This window comes from Schistocerca cancellata, chromosome 5 (assembly GCF_023864275.1).
Source record: "Schistocerca cancellata isolate TAMUIC-IGC-003103 chromosome 5, iqSchCanc2.1, whole genome shotgun sequence".
Classification (NCBI taxonomy): Eukaryota; Metazoa; Arthropoda; class Insecta; order Orthoptera; family Acrididae; genus Schistocerca; species Schistocerca cancellata.
The window spans coordinates 138,096,457-138,117,292 of NC_064630.1; the positions used below are offsets into that span (position 1 = coordinate 138,096,457).

General features: G+C 41.5%; 1 protein-coding gene across 1 annotated transcript in view; it reads right to left on the reverse strand.

The window, feature by feature from the left end:
• LOC126187871 (uncharacterized) overlaps window positions 1-20,836 on the reverse strand; it is a 332,017-nt gene that overhangs the window by 288,962 nt on the left and 22,219 nt on the right. Inside the window, exon 2 of the mRNA XM_049929201.1 lies at window positions 16,069-16,156. Within this exon, the coding sequence (XP_049785158.1) occupies window positions 16,069-16,080 (12 nt within the window). The 5' untranslated portion in view covers window positions 16,081-16,156. The remainder of the gene's footprint in view (window positions 1-16,068; window positions 16,157-20,836) is intronic.

The following is a 20,836-nucleotide window of genomic DNA, read 5'->3' on the forward strand; positions in this document are numbered from 1 at the left end:
TGTCCATTCCGTTCAACTGCTCTTCCAAGTCCTTTGCTGTCTCTGACAGAATTACAATGTCATCGGCGAACCTCAAAGTTTTTACTTCTTCTCCATGAATTTTAATACCTACTCCGAATTTTTCTTTTGTTTCCTTTACTGCTTGCTCAATATACAGATTGAATAACATCGGGGAGAGGCTACAACCCTGTCTTACTCCTTTCCCAACCACTGCTTCCCTTTCATGCCCCTCGACTCTTATAACTGCCATCTGGTTTCTGTACAAACTGTAAATAGCCTTTCGCTCCCTGTATTTTACCCCTGCCACCTTCAGAATTTGAAAGAGAGTATTCCAGTTAACATTGTCAAAAGCTTTCTCTAAGTCTACAAATGCTAGAAACGTAGGTTTGCCTTTTCTTAATCTTTCTTCTAAGATAAGTCGTAAGGTCAGTATTGCCTCACGTGTTCCAACATTTCTACAGAATCCAAACTGATCTTCCCCGAGGTCGGCTTCTACCAGTTTTTCCACTCGTCTGTAAAGAATTCGCGTTAGTATTTTGCAGCTGTGACTTATTAAACTGATAGTTCGGTAATTTTCACACCTGTCAACACCTGCTTTCTTTGGGATTGGAATTATTATATTCTTCTTGAAGTCTGAGGGTATTTCGCCTGTCTCATACATCGTGCTCACCAGATGGTAGAGTTTTTTCATGACTGGCTCTCCTGAGGCCATCAGTAGTTCAAGTGGAATGTTGTCTACTCCCGGGGCCTTGTTTCGACTCAGGTCTTTCAGTGCTCTATCAAACTCTTCACGCAGTATCTTATCTCCCATTTTGTCTTCATCTACATCCTCTTCCATTTCCATAATATTGTCCTCAAGTACATCGCCCTTGTATAAACCCTCTATATACTCCTTCCACCTTTCTGCCTTCCCTTCTTTGCTTAGAACTGGGTTGCCATTTGAGCTCTTGATATTCATACAAGTGGTTCTCTTCTCTCCAAAGGTCTCTTTAATTTTCCTGTAGGCAGTATCTATCTTACCCCTAGTGAGACAAGCCTCTACATCCTTACATTTGTCCTCTAGCCATCCCTGCTTAGCCATTTTGCACTTCCTGTCGATCTCATTTTTGAGACGTTTGTATTCCTTTTTGCCTGCTTCATTTACTGCATTTTTATATTTTCTCCTTTCATCAATTAAATTCAATATTTCTTCTGTTACCCAAGGATTTCTATCAGCCCTCGTCTTTTTACCTACTTGATCCTCTGCTGCCTTCACTACTTCATCCCTCAGAGCTACCCATTCTTCTTCTACTGTATTTCTTTCCCCCATTCCTGTCAATTGTTCCCTTATGCTCTCCCTGAAACTCTCTACAACCTCTGGTTCTTTCAGTTTATCCAGGTCCCATCTCCTTAAATTCCCACCTTTTTGCAGTTTCTTCAGTTTCAATCTGCAGTTCATAACCAATAGATTGTGGTCAGAATCCACATCTGCCCCAGGAAATGTCTTACAATTTAAAACCTGGTTCCTAAATCTCTGTCTTACCATTATATAATCTATCTGATACCTTTTAGTATCTCCAGGATTCTTCCAGGTATACAACCTTCTTTTATGATTCTTGAACCAAGTGTTGGCTATGATTAAGTTATGCTCTGTGCAAAATTCTACAAGGCGGCTTCCTCTTTCATTCCTTCCCCCCAATCCATATTCACCTACTATGTTTCCTTCTCTCCCTTTTCCTACTGACGAATTCCAGTCACCCATGACTATTAAATTTTCGTCTCCCTTCACTACCTGAATAATTTCTTTTATCTCGTCATACATTTCATCTATTTCTTCATCATCTGCAGAGGTAGTTGGCATATAAACTTGTACTACTGTAGTAGGCATGGGCTTTGTGTCTATCTTGGCCACAATAATGCGTTCACTATGCTGTTTGTAGTAGCTAACCCGCACTCCTATTTTTTTATTCATTATTAAACCTACTCCTGCATTACCCCTATTTGATTTTGTATTTATAACCCTGTAATCACCTGACCAAAAGTCTTGTTCCTCCTGCCACCGAACTTCACTAATTCCCACTATATCTAACTTTAACCTATCCATTTCCCTTTTTAAATTTTCTAACCTACCTGCCCGGTTAAGGGATCTGACATTCCACGCTCTGATCCGTAGAACGCCAGTTTTCTTTCTCCTGATAACGACGTCCTCCTGAGTAGTCCCCGCCCGGAGATCCGAATGGGGGACTATTTTACCTCCGGAATATTTTACCCAAGAGGACGCCATCATCATTTAATCATACAGTAGAGCTGCATGTCCTCGGGAAAAAATTACGGCCGTAGTTTCCCCTTGCTTTCAGCCGTTCGCAGTACCAGCACAGCAAGGCCGTTTTGGTTAATGTTACAAGGCCAGATCAGTCAATCATCCAGACTGTTGCCCCTGCAACTACTGAAAAGGCTGCTGCCCCTCTTCAGGAACCACATGTTTGTCTGGCCTCTCAACAGATACCCCTCCGTTGTGGTTGCACCTACGGTACGGCCATCTGTATCGCTGAGGCACGCAAGCCTCCCCACCAACGGCAAGGTCCATGGTTCATGGGGGGGCATCCATCAATAACTGCATAATATTGCATCATGTGTTGATTATGTCTCTTTTATCAACACATTATGCAATATTATGCATCCATCAATAACTGCATAATATTGCATCATGTGTTGATTATGTCTCTTTTATATGGAGCCAATAGAAAACCTATAAAATTATAATAGCTCTTTCTGTTGTGCCAACATCAAAATTTAATTGTTGATGCTATTCGACAATGGACATCAAGAAGGAATTGTACCAGAACTACTATTTTGTACTTGCAATGCATATCCTGTTCCATAAAAACGGGTAAATCGTGAATAACCAAAATCAGACAAACGAACAAGTGAATCATCGTAGTTGAACACTGAGGTAGGCAGATCACTGCCCAGTGGAATGTGGAAACCAAAATCGAAGGTACGTAGACAGCCGAAAATGCAGTGACGAGCGAACTATACGATTACAAGTAACGTCAGTCTGAATCATTACCGACGAACGAAAGCCACAGTCATGTTACGCAACAAAACACAGTTCAACCATACCTACTAAAGAGATGGCGTAACTGCCCTCACTTCTAATAGGTGCATTCAAGTTCTAAGGCCTCCGATTTTTTTTCTCCGGACTGGAAAGAGGTAGAAACATGCGCATTGTTTTAAAATGAGGCCACGTTCATTGTCAATACGTCCCAGAGATGGCAGCACCGTACGGCAGACGGGATTTTAACGTCAGCGGCGAGAATGAGAACTGTTTTAAATACTTAAAATGGCGACGTTTTCCTTACTTGAACAGCGTGCAATCATTCGTTTTCTGAATTTGCGTGGTGTGAAACCAATTGAAATTCATCGACAGTTGAAGGAGACATGTGGTGATGGAGTTATGGATGTGTCGAAAGTGCGTTCGCGGGTGCGAGAGTTTAATGAAGGCAGAACATAGTGTGACAACAAACAGAAACAACCTCGGGCTCGCACAAGACGGTCTGATGACATGATCGAGAAAGTGGAGAGAATTGTTTTGGGGGATCGCCGAATGACTGTTGAACAGATCGCCTCCAGAGTTGGCATTTCTGTGGGTTCTGTGCACACAATCCTGCATGACGGCCTGAAAATGCGAAAAGTGTCATCCAGGTGGGTGCCACGAATGCTGACAGATGACCACATGGCTGCCCGTGTGGCATGTTGCCAAGCAATGTTGATGCGCAACGACAGCATGAATGGGACTTTCTTTTCGTCGGTCGTGACAATGGATGCCATTTTTCAATCCAGAAACAAAGCGCCAGTCAGCTCAATTGAAGCACATAGATTCACCGCCACCAAAAAAATTTCGCGTAACCGCCAGTGCTGAAAAGATGACGGTGTCCATGTTCTGGGACAGCGAGGGCGTAATCCTTACCCATTGCGTTCCAAAGGGCACTACGGTAACAGGTGCATCCTACGAATATGTTTTGAAGAACAAATTCCTTCCTGCACTGCAACAAAAACGTCCGGGAAGGGCTACGCGTGTGCTGTTTCACCAAGACAACGCACCCGCACATCGAGCTAACGTTACGCAACAGTTTCTTCGTGATAACAACTTTGAAGTGATTCCTCATGCTCCCTACTCACCTGACCTGGCTCCTAGTGACTTTTGGCTTTTTCCAACAATGAAAGACATCTCCGTGGCCGCACATTCACCAGCCGTGCTGCTATTGCCTCAGCGATTTTCCAGTGGTCAAAACAGACTCCTAAAGAAGCCTTCGCCGCTGCCATGGCGTCAGCGTTGTGAGAAATGTGTACGTCAGCAGGGCGATTACTTCGAGAAGTAACGCCAGTTTCATCGATTTCGGGTGAGTAGTTAATTAGAAAAAAAAATCGGAGGCCTTAGAACTTGAATGCACCTCGTATAACGACACACGAATTGCTCGATCGGCACGGCCCGTCTTTGTGGGTATTCATTTCCGGTAGATGACTCACAAGCAGCTCTCGAGCCTAAATAGGCAGTCTACACTAAGGTGACGAAAGTCACGGGTTAGATGCACATATACAGATGGCGATAGTATCGCGCACACTTGGTATAAAAGGGCAGTACGTTGGCGGCGTTGTCAGTTGTAACTAAGGTGATTCAAGTGAAAATGTTTCCGACGCGACCGGAATTAACATACTTTGAACGCGGAATGGTAGTTGGAGTTAGAAGCATGGAACAATCCATTTCGTAAATCGTTCGAGATTTCAATATTCTGAGATACACAGAGTCGAGAGTCTAACGAGGATACCAAATTTCTGGCACTACCTCTCAGCACGAACAACATGGCGGCCGACGGCCTTCACTTACGGCCGGGAATTGCGGCGTTTGCGTAGAATTATCAGTGCTAACAGAGTAGGAACACTGCGTGAAACAACCGCAGAAATCAATGTGGGACGAACGTATCCGTTAGGTCAGTGCAGCGAAATCTGGCGTTAATGGGCTGTGGCAGCAGCTTGACCAACACGAGTGCCTTCGCTGACAGAGCATGACATCGGCTGGAGCACTTCTCCTGGGCTCGTGACCATATCTGTTAGATCCTAGACGAGTGGAAAACCGTGGTCTGGTCAGATGAGTCCCGATTTGAGCTGGTAAGAGCTGATGGTAGGGTTCGATTGTGGCACAGACCCCAAGAAGCCATGGACCCAGGATGTCAACAAGGCACTGTGTAAAATCGTGATGGCTCCATAACGGCGTGGGCTGCATTTACATGGAAAGGTCTGTGTCCTCTTGTCCAACCGAACGGATCATTGTCTGGAAATGGCCATGTTCGGTTGCTTGGAGACCATTTGCAGCCATTCATGGGGGTCATGTTCCCAAACAATGATGGAATTTTTGTGAATGACATATTTTGGGACCTAATCGAGAGGTCAGTTCGTGCTCAACATCTCGCAGCGGCAACCCTTTCGCAATTATGGACAGCTGTAGAGACATCATGGTTCGATTTGTCTGCAGCACACTTCCAACGACTTTTTGAGTCCATTCCACGTCGAGTTGCTACACTACGCCGGGAAAAAGCAGGTCCGACACGATATTAGCAGGTATCACGTGACTTTTGTCACCTCATTGTACATAGACCAGGGCAAGCGGCCCGCATGTGGCCTGAAGCAGGTATGAATGCGGAAAGAAATGAGCTTCTGTGACACGATCGATAAAAAAAATCCGTTTATCTAACTTTGATAAAATGAATGCTTTCGATCTGAAACTCCCGCCACACGATGTTATTCTCTCGCTGATCCATCCTGTTCTTAACATTGCCGCCCTTGCTATACTTGAAACCCCAGAGTGTCGTTATTGTAACCGGCCAATTCGTTCAGACGCGCTGGTCTGTGATCTTGCGGCTACTTCAACTGTGTTATTTCTATCCAATTGTGATAAAGAAGTAGTCTGCTATGTAACATTACCATAATTCTGTTGTAAAAGGTTTAATTTGATATCATATCCGCTGCTACAACAAAAGCCACATATGAACATGAACGCCTATGTAACTGAATTTCACGAAATCTTTTTACATTCGTGTGTAATTTCTATCATAGCAGATGATCGGTACAAAAAGATGAGGTTTAATTCAATTCAGTTTCTTCGTTCGACAGTCCAGAGACTATCTTCCTATCGGATTGAATCCCGTCAATTTCACGAATTACTCAAAAGTTTGGATAATGAATATGGCGTATCATGTATTTTACAGAAGTAAGATACTTCAGTCGAGGTCAGATGCTAAAAAGATTCGATAGCCTAATTAATAATATGAAACCGTACATGATATCAAAAGCAAAATGTGTGCCATAACTTGACGGTGCCAAGTGGGTGGCAGTTTTTTTTTGGTACCTTTAGGTGACTTAACAGGCGTCTTCAAGTTAGAAACCTACTTACCAGTACAGTGTGTCAAACACTAAAAGGGTTCCAAATGAAACTGTAGTTATGGCGAGCGCAAGTCAATGCGAACAATATCTTTCAACACGTTGGCCAAACATAACCCTAAAAAGGGGATGAAAAACACAGCCATACTTATTTCAGGATTTTCGAAAAATTATCAAAAATTTTTTTAATGCTATATCTTTTACAAATAATATAGATACGTTGCCAGAAGATTTTCATATGGAGGGCATAGAGTTGCAGTCTGACATCCAACTAAAAGAAAAATTCGATCATGTACCGGTACCTTTGTTGGACTTTTACAGATCGCTCCTGCCCAGAGACAAATCCCTTCGACTGATGACCTTAGCAGTTAAGTCCCATAAGATTTCACACACATTTGAACAAATCCCTTTCTGCACAGTCATGCATTTTATATGTCTGTTTGGAAGCACGTACGTATGTGAACAGTTATTTTCAAGAGTAAAGCAAATGAAGAGCAAAAATAGTACCAAAATCTCAGATGAACCCCTTGTGAACACCTTGAGAACTGAAAAATCGTTACATCAGTTTCCAAAATTCAGAGTCAAATGTCAAAATAATAAACTCGATTTGTAATTACTTATACATAAAATTATGAATGGAATCCCATACATCAAATGTTAAATTAATTCCATCTTGCTTTAATAGAATAAATAATCATAAAGTAATTACTTAAACGTGTTAACTCTCTACCTCCGACAGTCCGTTTTTTCTCAGTCGTTATTGTTAGTGTTAAGTATATCATGTGCGGCCCAAAAATACTCGTCTTCTTCCAGTGTGGCCCAAGGAAGCTAAAATGGTGCCTACTCCTTCAGTGGCCCCATTTTTTTAACAGACCCCCGATGGAATGTACAATTAGGTACTTTCACAAGGTGAAATACAGTCTGGGTAAGAATTAACTCAAAGTTTTTGGCTAACTTTTAACACAGATTTTTCTTGGATGTAATGTGAAACACATATGCAGTTTTGTCAGTGGTATGTCTAACTTTGGTGCATGTATTGATTGCAGATTTAATTACTTGAAAATGATCTAAGGTTGAAATTACAATCGTGGAAACTGTAATAAATAGTACAGTCGATGGAAAACGTGATGTCATTTAAAAAAAGTGTAAGAGACTGTGATACTACCTCAATAAACTGTGTCTAGGGTAAGTTGTTCGTGACAAGCTAAAAATTAATGTCAGGTTCGGCTTCGAACTGCATCGCTGTCTTTCTCGAGCAGCGTCCTACAAACTATGCTATCCAAGCGAACCTCAGCAGCTGACACACATCTCCAGTTTGTCTTACAAAACTCGGCAGTCTCGCCTACAGCACAAATACAGTTCGTTTGCAGCCCATGTCTGACAACAACGGGATCTCGACCCCAAAAAACAGGGCATTGTCAACGCGTTCCTTTGATCTGAATGTCGAACGCTGTACAATATCGTAAACTCATACAGCCGAGGGACATGGCTATTGTAACGCCAACATACACTGTGTGTTTGAGAGAGATCGTCACACATATTTATGAAGCCAACAGACCAGAGTAGAAAGCAGAGGTTAACCTCATCTTTGCAGCGTTTCACCGCTGTGCTGGAATACAGTACAGCACACCTTACGTCTTGTCACGACATCGCTGCTGACATTACGACAAAGTCAGTCAGTTTAGTCAGGAAAAATGTTCGCGTTTACTTATCGAGTAGACGATTTCAATTGTTTGGGAAACTTTCTATACCGAGCAAGGTCACAGTTGAGTCTATATTCAATCTATAAGCCAAGAAAATGTCATCTTACGGCGTTGCCCAAGAAATCGCTGGCTTAAGCCCGAAAGAAAAATAAACTTTTTATTTTACATTAGTTACAGGGTGTTGTTTTTTATTACAGGTTTTCAAGGAAAAAAAATGCCCAAATGTGATGTTAAAACTTAATAATCGATCGACGTCGGAATGTGTGTGACTGTGAACGACGAAAGACACCAGTAATTTACAAACGTTAAACAGCCGTTTCCGAAAGAGAACCGAAACCACTGCATGACATTAATGGTTTTAATTACCTTTACAAAAATATTCGGTTTGGATTCACAGGTTCAGACACACCTTAGTCATATAATAATATGTACTTTGTAACCAGGATAAATCAAAAGATATGTCACATATGAATTCGTGCTTTGTATAAAGTTTGCGATACGAGACTCTTAAGAAACTTATTCTTTGCTGTTGTTAATACCAACTACGTAATTGCTAAAATAGAGCGGTTTTTGTCGCTGTAAGAATTTCTGTTTGTTGCTATCTACCTCTTCTATAAGCCGGCCGAAGTGGCCGTGCGGTTAAAGGCACTGCAGTCTGGAACCGCAAGACCGCTACGGTCGCAGGTTCGAATCCTGCCTCGGGCATGGATGTTTGTGATGTACTTAGGTTAGTTCGGTTTAACTAGTTCTAAGTTCTAGGGGACTAATGACCTCAGAAGTTGAGTCCCATAGTGCTCAGAACCATTTGAACCATTTGAACCTCTTCTATATTTCTTTCACCCCATTCTATCGTCTTATGTCTCTGCTTGATGAGAATAACTCACAAGCTGCAAGAATATAACGAGAAAATTCCCAACTAGCAATAGGACTGACATTCATAAAAGAAAAATATGTTTACTTTCCTATACATAGTCATTACTATTATTATTATTCTTGATTGTTATAATTATTTTTTGATTGTTATAATTATCATTGTACTACTTTTTATAATCTCTAATTTTTTTCTGTAACATTAATACTGTATAACATGTTATATGTCCTTAATGTTCTGTAGAAACTGAAATTTGTTGAATCTGAGTATGCCTGGTTAGGTGTAAGAGAGGGCCTGAAGGCCCTCATCTTGCCAGGTAAAATAAATGCATAAATAAATAAATAAATAAATAAGCATCGTCAATGTTGGCGTCCACAGACCTGTGTGGACTGTTACATAGAGTTTAAAAGTGTGCAGCGTGGGGAAGTGTTTTTGTGGAGGATAGCTTCCGTCCTACAATCACACAAAACCTGCCATGTGAGTGCTGCTTAACTTAGTTTGCGACATTTTTTTTTTTTTTGGAAAACATTCTGAAGCAGTTGAAGTATCGCAGTCGATGTATGAGGACGAAATACCTCGATACATGTAATTTGTTTCAACTAAAAACTACTTTCTATTTATCATCATCATCATCATCATCATCATCATCATTTAAGACTGATTATGCCTTTCAGCGTTCAGTCTGGAGCATAGCCCCCCTTATACAGTTCCCCCATGATCCCCTATTCAGTGCTAACATTGATGCCTCTTCTGATGTTAAACCTATTACTTCAAAATCATTCTTAACCGAATCCAGGTACCTTCTCCTCGGTCTGCCCCGACTCCTCCTACCCTCTACTGCTGAATCCATGAGTCTCTTGGGTAACCTTGCTTCTCCCATGCGTGTAACATGACCCCACCATCTAAGCCTGTTCGCCCTGACTGCTACATCTATAGAGTTCATTCCCAGTTTTTCTTTGATTTCCTCATTGTGGACACCCTCCTGCCATTGTTCCCATCTACTAGTACTTGCAATCATCCTAGCTACTTTCATATCCGTAACCTCAACCTTGTTGATAAGGTAACCTGAATCCACCCAGCTTTCGCTCCCATACAACAAAGTTGGTCGAAAGATTGAACGGTGCACAGATAACTTAGTCTTGGTACTGACTTCCTTCTTGCAGAAGAGAGCAGATCGTAGCTGAGCGCTCACTACATTAGCTTTGCTACACCTCGCTTCCAGTTCTTTCACTATGTTGCCATCCTGTGAGAATATGCATCCTAAGTACTTGAAACCGTCCACCTGTTCTAACTTTGTTCCTCCTATTTGGCACTCAATCCGTTTATATTTCTTTCCCACTGACATTACTTTCGTTTTGGAGATGCTAATCTTCATACCATAGTCCTTACATTTCTGATCTAGCTCTGAAATATTACTTTGCAAACTTTCAATCGAATCTGCCATCACAACTAAGTCATCCGCATATGCAAGACTGCTTATTTTGTGTTCACATATCTTAATCTCACCCAGCCAGTCTATTGTTTTCAACATATGATCCATGAATAATATGAACAACAGTGGAGACAGGTTGCAGCCTTTATTAGTAAATAAAACTTTGGGACAAGATCGTTGATAATTTAAGACTTAGTTTGCCTTGGAAAAATTGTGTACTCAGCTGCCCCTACCGCTGGGATTTATGCAATCCACAACGCCTTCGAATACCATCCACAAGATTTGCACATTCTCTCGCTCACTACGCCTACAGTCCTACAGAAAAAAAGGAAGGGGCCTTTTTGTACAAAATTTTATGCAGTTAAATATTGTGCTGGGATAATGTTTAGCTAGAGGCCGTAGTTCTCGAATTATTCGAGAAAAACGTACGAAAGTGATGTTCAAACCCGTTTTTCCTGAATAACACGAAAACTGGGGCCTCCAGAGAAAACACAGCCCAGTACAAAATTGAACTGCATTAAATTTCCTACAAATAGGCTCTACTCTTTTTTGCTGTAGAACTAACGCTTTGCAGATAGTGAGTGAGAGAATACAAAAATGTCGCATGTGGTTTTTGAAGGTGTTACAGGTTGCATAAAACCGATAGATAGGGGCATTTGAATTACTCTGTGTATAGAAATCACATTCTCTTTGATTTTTTGCACTTTTGTTGTGATTTTGGCTTTTGTATGTTTCTAGCCCTTTCATCCCTGTACTAAGCCAGATGAAACAATATAGAAGTTACGACTTCCATGCAAACAGAACCCACAATCTATGAGAGTTCCCAAATCCTACTGCGATTCACTGAATCGTTTTGAAACTTTACTTTCAGTATCATTCGAAAGTGTACAAAAGGTGGTTTTATTCATCAGATGGCCCATAATTTTGATGAAGCGCTTGGTTGACACCGTAAGAATGATGACACTTTCTCTCTCCCTTTAGCGTTCAGCTCTGAGGGTTTGCAGCCACGATAATAAAAGAAGCCGCCTTAGCTGAAAGCGTACAGTTCTGGAGAGTTTTCAAGAGATTTGGTGCAGTTATACTAGCAAAGCGACCGGAGCGATAGTTTCAGGCGACACTGGGCGTCTTCCATTCTAACAACTAGAATGGTGGTAACACTGACGACGCCATATTGAAATGGAGCAATATGTTTTTATTTAGTTTTAACGATAGTAAACAATCATCACGCATAGTTGTCCGCAGCTCGTGGTCTTGCGGTAGCGTTCTCGCTTCCCGCGCACGGGGTCCCGGGTTCGATTCCCGGCGGGGTCAGGGATTTTCTCTGCCTCGTGATGACTGGGTGTTGTGTGTTCATCATCATTTAATCATCAATGACGCGCAAAGACGCCGAAGTGGATTCAACTAAAAAGAACTTGCAATACGGCGGCCGAACTTCCCCGCATGGGGCCTCCCGGCTAACAATGCCATACGATCATTATCACGCAAAGTTTATGTTCGTCATTGCGTTTGATTTGCAATATACATATTTATGCCAAAATAGCGAATCATAGGCTGATCTCAACGCCACTCCCACCACTGAGGACATTTCGTCTCAATAAAACAACTTGTGTGCAATGGCGAAAAATGCACAGACGGTACTTAAATCAATAAAATGCCTGTACAGCAACTACGAAATCACGACCACGGAAATGAAGCATTTAAAACTTTTATTATGTAATTTATGTGGACAACATTGCTTACCTCCGTCGCACTGAGACTCGAAGTAAGCTAGTGGAGTATCGTCATGCAGTCTGTGTAAGAAAAAGCACAATCTGTTTTACGGTTTGCCTCATTTAAATCTGTTAGTTCAACTTATGCTTATACCAAGATTTCGTAGCGCCATAGACACAGGACGTGATATCCTGCTATACCTTTAGAAATTTGTACACCAATTAAAAGCTTATTTTATTAATCACTCGTCTTATTAACTATTAGGACATCTTGATTCTGGATTGGCGAGTTATTTGTACACTTTCTATGTTTTCTTTCCAATTTAAGTTGTTCGCAACTGTAATTCCTAGGAATTTACGGCATGTAGATTTGATCGATTTATCGTATAACCGAAGTTTAACGGATTTCTTTTAGCACTAGTGTGGATAACCTCAAATTTTTCATTATTTAGGATCAACTGGCAATTTTTCGTACCATACGGATATCCTATCTAAATCGTTTTGCAATTGGTTTTGATCTTCTGATGACTTTAACAGACGATAAATGCCAACATCATCTGCAAACAACCCAAGGCGCCTGCTCAGATTGTTTCCTAAATCGTTTATTGAGATAAGGAACAGCAGAGGGCCTATAGCGCTGCCTTGAGGAACGCCATAAATTATTCCCACATACTGTCTTTACATAGTCCGCCCCGGTAGCTGAGTGGTCAGCGCGACAGAATGTCAATCCTAAGGGCCCGGGTTTGATTCCCGGCTGGGTCAGAGATTTTCTCCGCTCAAGGACTGGGTCTTGTGTTATCCTAATCATCATCATTTCATCCGCATCGACGCGCAAGTAGCCGAAGTGGCTTCAAATCGAAAGTCTTGCACCCGGCGAACGGTCTACCCGACTGGAGGCCATCTTTACATAACATTTCCAGTCAATGAATACTTTATATCTATGTGTAGAGTTATTCTAGAAAATTAATTCATATAATGCTAATGCACGGAAATGTATGTAAAGTAGGCTACCTTTCTGATGCTTTGATCACCTAAGACAGCTGTCATATCTAGAGATAATCAGGCATTTTATAGGAACTACTGGTTGTGATTTCCAATTCATGTCTTTATCAATAGCCGGGAATTTTCAACACTCAGATTTACAAATTTTCTTTTTCCATACTCTGTTGTCATTGATGATAACGTATTCTGTCGTTTACGGAATTAAAAGAACAAAGATTTTCTTTCTAAGTGAAGTGATGGACAAAGCATCGCGCACCTATCAATGATTTTTCTAAATACTTCACTTGTTGTTGATTCTGTTGTTGCATCTCAATTAGACTTGATTATGATGACTGCGTCATCCTGCTTTGCCAGTGCAATAAGGAAGTTCTTTTTCTGTATATGGTAAGAGTCCGCAATCGTGGTCTCGCGGTAGCGTTCTCGCTTCCCGAGCACGGGATCCCGGATTTCCCGGCGGGGTCAGGGATTTTCACCTGCCCCGAGATGACTGGGTGTTGTTGTGTCGTCTTCATCATCGTAATTCATCTCTATTACGGTCGGAAGAAGGCAACGGCAAACCACCTCCATTAGTAGCTTGCTTAGTACTGTAAGGTGGTGCGGATCTCCTGCATCGTTCCCCCCACGCTCTGTCAAGAAGCACGGCACCATATATGTGGTAAGAACTGAAGCAGTTCGAGTACTCAACCTTGTGGAACAACAGTACAGCTTGTCTCCACTCTGAAAAATATTCATCTTGAAAACTGCATAAGCTATCCGTCACAACCAGTTTATTTCCTCTCAGAATATTGCATTGTGAGCGGAGGAAGCTACGTTTACTTTAAATAAGCCCCTTTCCATTACCAAGCTGCCTTAAGTAGTAAGCATTAGACTGAAATACGCTACTGGAAAATTAAAACCATACCCTTTGGAAGATGCGACGGAAGAATATCACATATGAATGGCACAAATACAAGGCAGAATGGGCACCAATTTAAAGCACTGCAAAGTAGAAGTAGCAAGAATTACGCGCTGAGCATAAAAACACTTGCTGAAAGAGATGTTGTTACTTGCAGCGTTCAAGTGGTTAAGTAAACAATATAGACGTGCACGGACGTCGTCGGCGAATAAAATTTGTGCTTTTAACTGAATTTCAGAGAGCTTATGCTGTGGCTATGGAGAGATCGTTTGGTGCTCCGATATACTGCCCGCTGGACGTGAGATGTGACCTATGTATTGGTGTAAGAAAAGAACTCGTGCTCTTATTCCTGGTCTTGATGACAGCAGCTTGAGGATCTATGACTTGGACGCCGTCAGATGACCAACCAGTGTTGATGGCACCATGACTGCAGCTAAATTAGTAGCGCCAGCGAGAACTAGAAGGAACCGCGTCCTTGACTAAGAATAGAATGTCGTTTGCCAAGATTTTTTCTCGGCTCATCATCGTCGAGTACTAATGAAAAGACTTGAAATAGCAAAATGAAGTGATTAAACATCGATGCTGATTAATACGGAATAGATTAAGAAATCCTAGAATACAGACGTTGTAAGATATGTATATTTCTATTGTCTATTGTCAAACCGCAATTTATGAAAAATGTTTATATTTTATTAATAGGATTAAGCAGGAATAATTAATATTTGTCATGTTGGAAATAATTGTGGTAGTAGGGAATGTCTGCACCAAAGTATTGTTGGCAGGAGAGACCGCACATTGATATAGTTTTAAAAAGGGCGGGAGGGACCGCGTATGGATACATTTTAAGAAAAGAGCGGGAAAGACCGCGCATTGATACATTTTGTAATGGTAGCAGGAATTGTCTGCACCAGAAATCATTGTTGGCGGGAGAGACGGCACTTTAGCGTTCGTAGGAAGTCAGTAGAAAGCGAGACGTGAAGCGAGTCGGTAGCAGGTCTGTAGCGAGAGGTTGAGAAGAGCGGTATGTCTGCCAGCCACCAGCTACGATTTAAAAGAGATTATAAACGGATGTACAGAGACAGCAGCTAACTATTATCATAAGAGGGACTAATATTATTGAATTATTTTTTTTGAGAACCTCAAGACTACTGAAGGTATGTTTGCGCAATGCTAGTTGTAAGATTATTGTAAAAAGTCACACTTGAACGTTTGTAAAATCATTTCATTCAGAATATAATTAATTTTTGCCAGCAATATTGCATTACTGATTATAATCCAACCCAAAAACCATCAACTTAAAACTTTGCAAAATTTTATTGTTGTCAAGAAAAAGTTTAACTATGAATTACGTAACTTCAGTCAAATTAATTAAAGAATAACGACAGCTTTGCTATTAAAGAATAACGTCAGCTTTGGTAATAAATACAGCCACGTATTATGACAGCCCACCAGCAGCTAATAGAGTATAGTAAAACAGAGTAAGTGCATTCATGTCGCAGTTCGATGTAGCAGTCAGATGGCGATCCAGTAGCAGTAAAAAAGGTAAGGAACAGTTATGGGTTGTTGCAGGTAACGACTGAGGGCCTCGACGACGACACATTCTATCTTTCGTCGAAATAATCAGAAAATAACTTTTAATAAGCAGCATTTAAATCTGTATGCGAAGATTGAGAAAGAGAATTAATTTCAAAGGGAAGATTTCAATTGTTATTATTAAGCAAGAGATAGAAATCCTAAGGGAAGGTTTCATAGGTGATTGTAGAAGGGAAGGTTGTGTAACAAAAGAGATATAGAGGAGACGGGAGGGTTTCAACGTCACTAAGACAAAGCGCAGCAAAATGTACTTCAGTTGCCCATACAACATGTGCTCGTTTTACGTAGCTCTGGGATTACGAGTACACTGTGGTACGTCTCAGATAACAGATTCCGGAAATATTGCTTACTTCTTATCGTTCACGAATACGGAAAACGTTTTTGCTGAATATGTCCAAAATTTCTCTTAACAGACTGAGCAACATGACACAAAAACAAAGCCATACCATCTGTGGCATCGCGGCTGGAGAAGTGCTCGGTGTGGTGTGGAATGGCGACCTCGACCCAGCTGCCCGTAACCTCGCACCGCTGCGACTGCAGACAAAAGAAACGCAAAGTGAATCCTGAAACAGCCAGACAAACATCAAGGACAGTTCAGCTTCACTGGAAATGTGGAAGGCTGGACGCAATGGATTTGTGTTGGGAAGCAAGCGAGCATAAAGAACACCACGAGAAATTGAAGTGAAACAGCGAGGCGCGAAACTGAGACTCTCAGATACTACCCTTCACCAAATTTTTAGAGAAATCTCGCGCTCTCTCAACGTGCCAATCCGATGGCAAAATTTTTCTTCCTTACCCCGTACCAGTCGTCTTTAGCATGTTAAATATTCCCTAATGCCCTGACGCTGAATTCGTATATATATTAGTGACAATCTCAATCGTGTACACTGTATAACAATATACTCATTTTTTTTCGAAGTACATATACAATTTCAAAATCTCCCACTGTTCTCCTGCACATACCTAGTGAATTCAGTGGGTATGGGTTCACCTCCACTGCACTCTCCACCCCATCAGCAACGAAATCCACAACTGTACGCAACTTCTTTGCTATGACAAAACTATTCTACCTGTTATACAAGATATGAGAAAAATGTAGTAATTACAGGGTGACAATAATTGAACTACATGAGAAAAACGTAAATTAGTTACAAACTACAGCGTGCACGCACTTTATTCGATATATAAACGTCATTACAGATATTCGAATTTAGGTTATGACATGTTAGATATGCCTGCCATCACTGGCGATGATGTGGCGCAGACGAATAGCGAAATTCTGCATGATCCGCTGAAGTTCGGAACATCGATGCTGTCGATGACCTCCTGAATGGCTGTTCTCAGCTCGGCAATGGTTATAGGGTTATTGCTGTACGCCTTGTCTTTACTATAGCCCCACAAAAAGGAGTCACATGTGTTCAGATTCGGCGAATATGGCGGCCAATCGAGTCCAATGCCAGTGGCCTCTGGGTACCCCAGAGCCAAAATGCGGTCCCCAAAGTGCTCCTCCAGGACATCAAACACTCTCCTGCTTCGATGGGATCGAGTTCCGCCTTGCATGAACCACATCTTGTCAAAATCAGGGTCACTTTGGATAATGGGGATGAATAAATCTTCCAAAACCTTCACGTACCCTTCGGTACTCACCGTGCCATCAAGGAATATCGCACCGATTATTCCGTGACTGGACATTGTACACCACACAGCCACCCGTTGGGAGTGAAGAGACTTCTCGATCGCGAAATGCGGATTCTCAGTCCCCCAGACGCACCAGTTTTGCTTATTGACGAACCCATTCAAATGAAAGTGGCTTCGCCGCTAAACCAAACCATGTATGAGCATACTAATTCCCATCATGCTACGCCGTGCAGTTTGAACGTCCCAACGCAAACTGTTCAGAAGTTATGACGATTTTATTTCGAATAGTTCAATAATTGTGACCCTGTACAGTCACATAGAAGATAGGTGATGATAGGTGTGAGTACTACAAAACCGCCAGTTTCATAAGTAATGGTTGCAAAATTCTGACCACAATTATTTACAGAAGAATGGAAGAACTGTTAGTAGCTGACGTCGGGGAAGATCAGTTTGGGTACCGAAGGAAAGTACAAAGCCGTAGTGAAAAGTAATGCCTCCGAACTTTTGTATGTAAAAGCCCTTCAAGTTTTTTAAATACAAGAAACATTATTAACACTCTACATTTTTAGTCTTCGTGTCTACATAATTATTTCTCCGCATAGCTACCCGGGCGCCGAACACATTTCTCCCGAGGGACCACTTTGTTGATACGCCACTGTAGAATGTTTGACTATGTTGACGAAGGCATAACGTCTCCTCTGCTTGCACAACTTCATCACTATCAAAATTAAATCTTCGAAGGTGCTTTTTAAGTTTTGGAAGCAGATGAAAATCGGGTGGAGAATGATCGGTGACAAAGTATGATAGGACCGTTACCGTTTGCAATGCATATAAACGATCTAGTAGAAAGCGTCGCATTCTCTTTAAGACTGTTCACAGTGATGCCGTTGTTCATAACAAGGTAGCAGCTCCTGAAGACAGTACTGATTTGCAGAATGCCCTGCAGAGGATTGAAGAATGTTGCAGGTCCTGGCAGTTGACACTGAACGTAAACAAACGTAAAACATTGCGGATAACAGGAAATGAAAGCGCTCCTGTAGGACTACAATATTGATAACAAACTTCTAGAAGCCGCATCTACCGTAAAATATCTAGGGAAACTATTCGCAGCGACCGTAAGTGGAAAGACCACCTAAAACAAATAGCTTGAAAAGCAGATGCCAGAGTGAGATTCATGGAAAGAATCTTAAGGAAATGTAACTCTTCCACAAAGATGTGGCTTACAAGGCGCTGGCTCGACCGACTCGTGTTATTATCAATCTGGGACCCTTACCAGGTAGGACTCTGCTGCCTCTAGATCACGGAGGCCTGGTTTCGATTCCAGGCCGGGTCGGGGATTTTCTACGCCCGTGGACTGGGTGTTTGTGTTGTCCTCGTCATCTCATCCTCATTTGGGAAGTGCCGAGAACGGAAATGGAAAGATTAGGAACTGTACGGACGCTGATGACCACGATGTTGAGCGCCTCACAAGAAACATCATGGCGAACCCAAGGTGTCGGATTGTTGCGGATGTCGCAGAGCTCGTGTATGGTCTGGCATTGTCATGCCGAAGAAGAGGGTGCTGCATGTGTAGACGAACTCTTCGAATTCGAAACTCGATCACAGCATGCTGTTTCTGACGCACCGACATATTTACGTTACACAGCACTATGTTACTCGTCGCAATTCGGAGCCCTCTGGCGGCAAAGCGTTGCATATATGTAGACATGAAAAATGAAGATGTAGAATGTTAATAACGTTTGTAAAGCAATACTGACCTTACAACTTATCACAGAGCGAAGGAAGGCAAACCTATGTTTATAGCCTTTGTACACTTAGAGTAAGCTTTTCCGAATGTTGACTGGAATACACTCTTCGAAATTCAGAATGTAGCGGAGTAAAAGGCAAGGAGGGAAACGTTGTTCAGAGCTTTGTATACAGCTTGTACAGAAATCAGGCGGCAATTACAAGACTCGAAGGGCATGAAAGGTAAGCAGTGGCTGAGGAGCGACTGAGAAGGTTTCAAGCCTATGCCCGATGTTAATCAGTCTATACACTGAACAAGCAGTAAAGAAAACCAAAGAAAAAATTTGAGAAAGAATTTTAAACTTCAAGAAGAAGAAATAAAAATTTTGAGGTGCTGAAAATAGTAAATTAATTTTGCTTTCTGGACAGCAAAATAGCTGATGAAAACAAATGTAGAGAGAACATAAAATACTGGCTAACAATAGTAAGAAATCATTTCTGCACATGAGAAATTCATTGACATCTAATGTTAATTTACGTAATAGAAAATATTTTCTGAAGATGTTTGTCTGGAGAGCAGCCTTCATGGCAGTAAAAAATACACCATAAACAGATCAAAGAAGAAGAGAACAAAAGCTGTTGAAATGTGGTGCTGTAGAAGGATGCAGGAAGTTAGATGAATGGACTGGATAACTGATGATGATGTATATTGATTCGATTTAGGGACAAAAGAAATTTATGGCACAACTGTCTAACTAGAACTATGGATAGGTTGATAGGACACGTCCTGAGGTGTCAAAGAATAGTCAGCTTGGTAATGGACGGGAGTATGGAGGGTTAAAAATTGTGAAGGAGAGCAAGATTTAACTACAGTGGGCAAGATCAGCTGGATGTAGGTTGTTGCAGCTACGAAGAAATGAAGAGGCTTCCGCAGGATGGAGTAGTGTTGAGAGCTGCACCAAACCAGTCTTCCGACTGAGCACCACCACAACCACCACCACCACAACAACAACAACAACAACAATAATAACAACTTGACTCCAGCTCGTCAGGTGCCACCTCATTTCTCCGAGTACTATTATGTTGCCTGTATTTGCGGCAGTACTGTAACGTCAACTTTAGGTCCATGCCCGATGTTTTTGATTTATAATTCGTGCCCAATTTTTGCAATACTGGTAGTACTTTGCCCTCACAAACTTACTTACAAGATAATCGGAAAATTTCAAACATTTTCAACGTGGTTGCCTCATAATCTTTCCGAGGTTTTGGGATATTACTTGTAAAACATATATTTCTCTTCGAAAAAACAGTTGTTTCACTAAGATTTCATTACCAGTACGTGAAATACGATGCCTTTCGCGGTCGCACATCGAATGCGCAACTTTCAGATAGAGAATTCGCTTTGCACCTGTGCATTGTGCGAAGTGTGATAGCCACGAATGTTGGAGGTATGCTGACAGAAACATTAATCCCTCCCCTTTAAAACGAGACTCGGACGTCGGTGCTATGACTATTTTTAGCAGAGTTACCCAAGTTTGAGATTATCTTGACAAAAACTGTAGTTTATTTCGGCGTGACTGCCTCTGCAAACACGAAATCTATTTTGAAGACGTTATCATGTTAAAGGGGAAAAGCTGTTTAGCTAGTTTTAGAAGAAATATCGCAGTAAACTACATCCACTAGTACTGAGGTATGCGTAGTTAAACTACGTCGACGTTCGTAAACAGTATACAATACTGCATAGGTCAATGTTGGGTTCTCACTTTATAATTTTTTGTACTGCATTGCAGGGTGAGCGTTAATACTACTACATGTTCCCAACATATTGGTTTTAGAAACAGTGACTAAAAA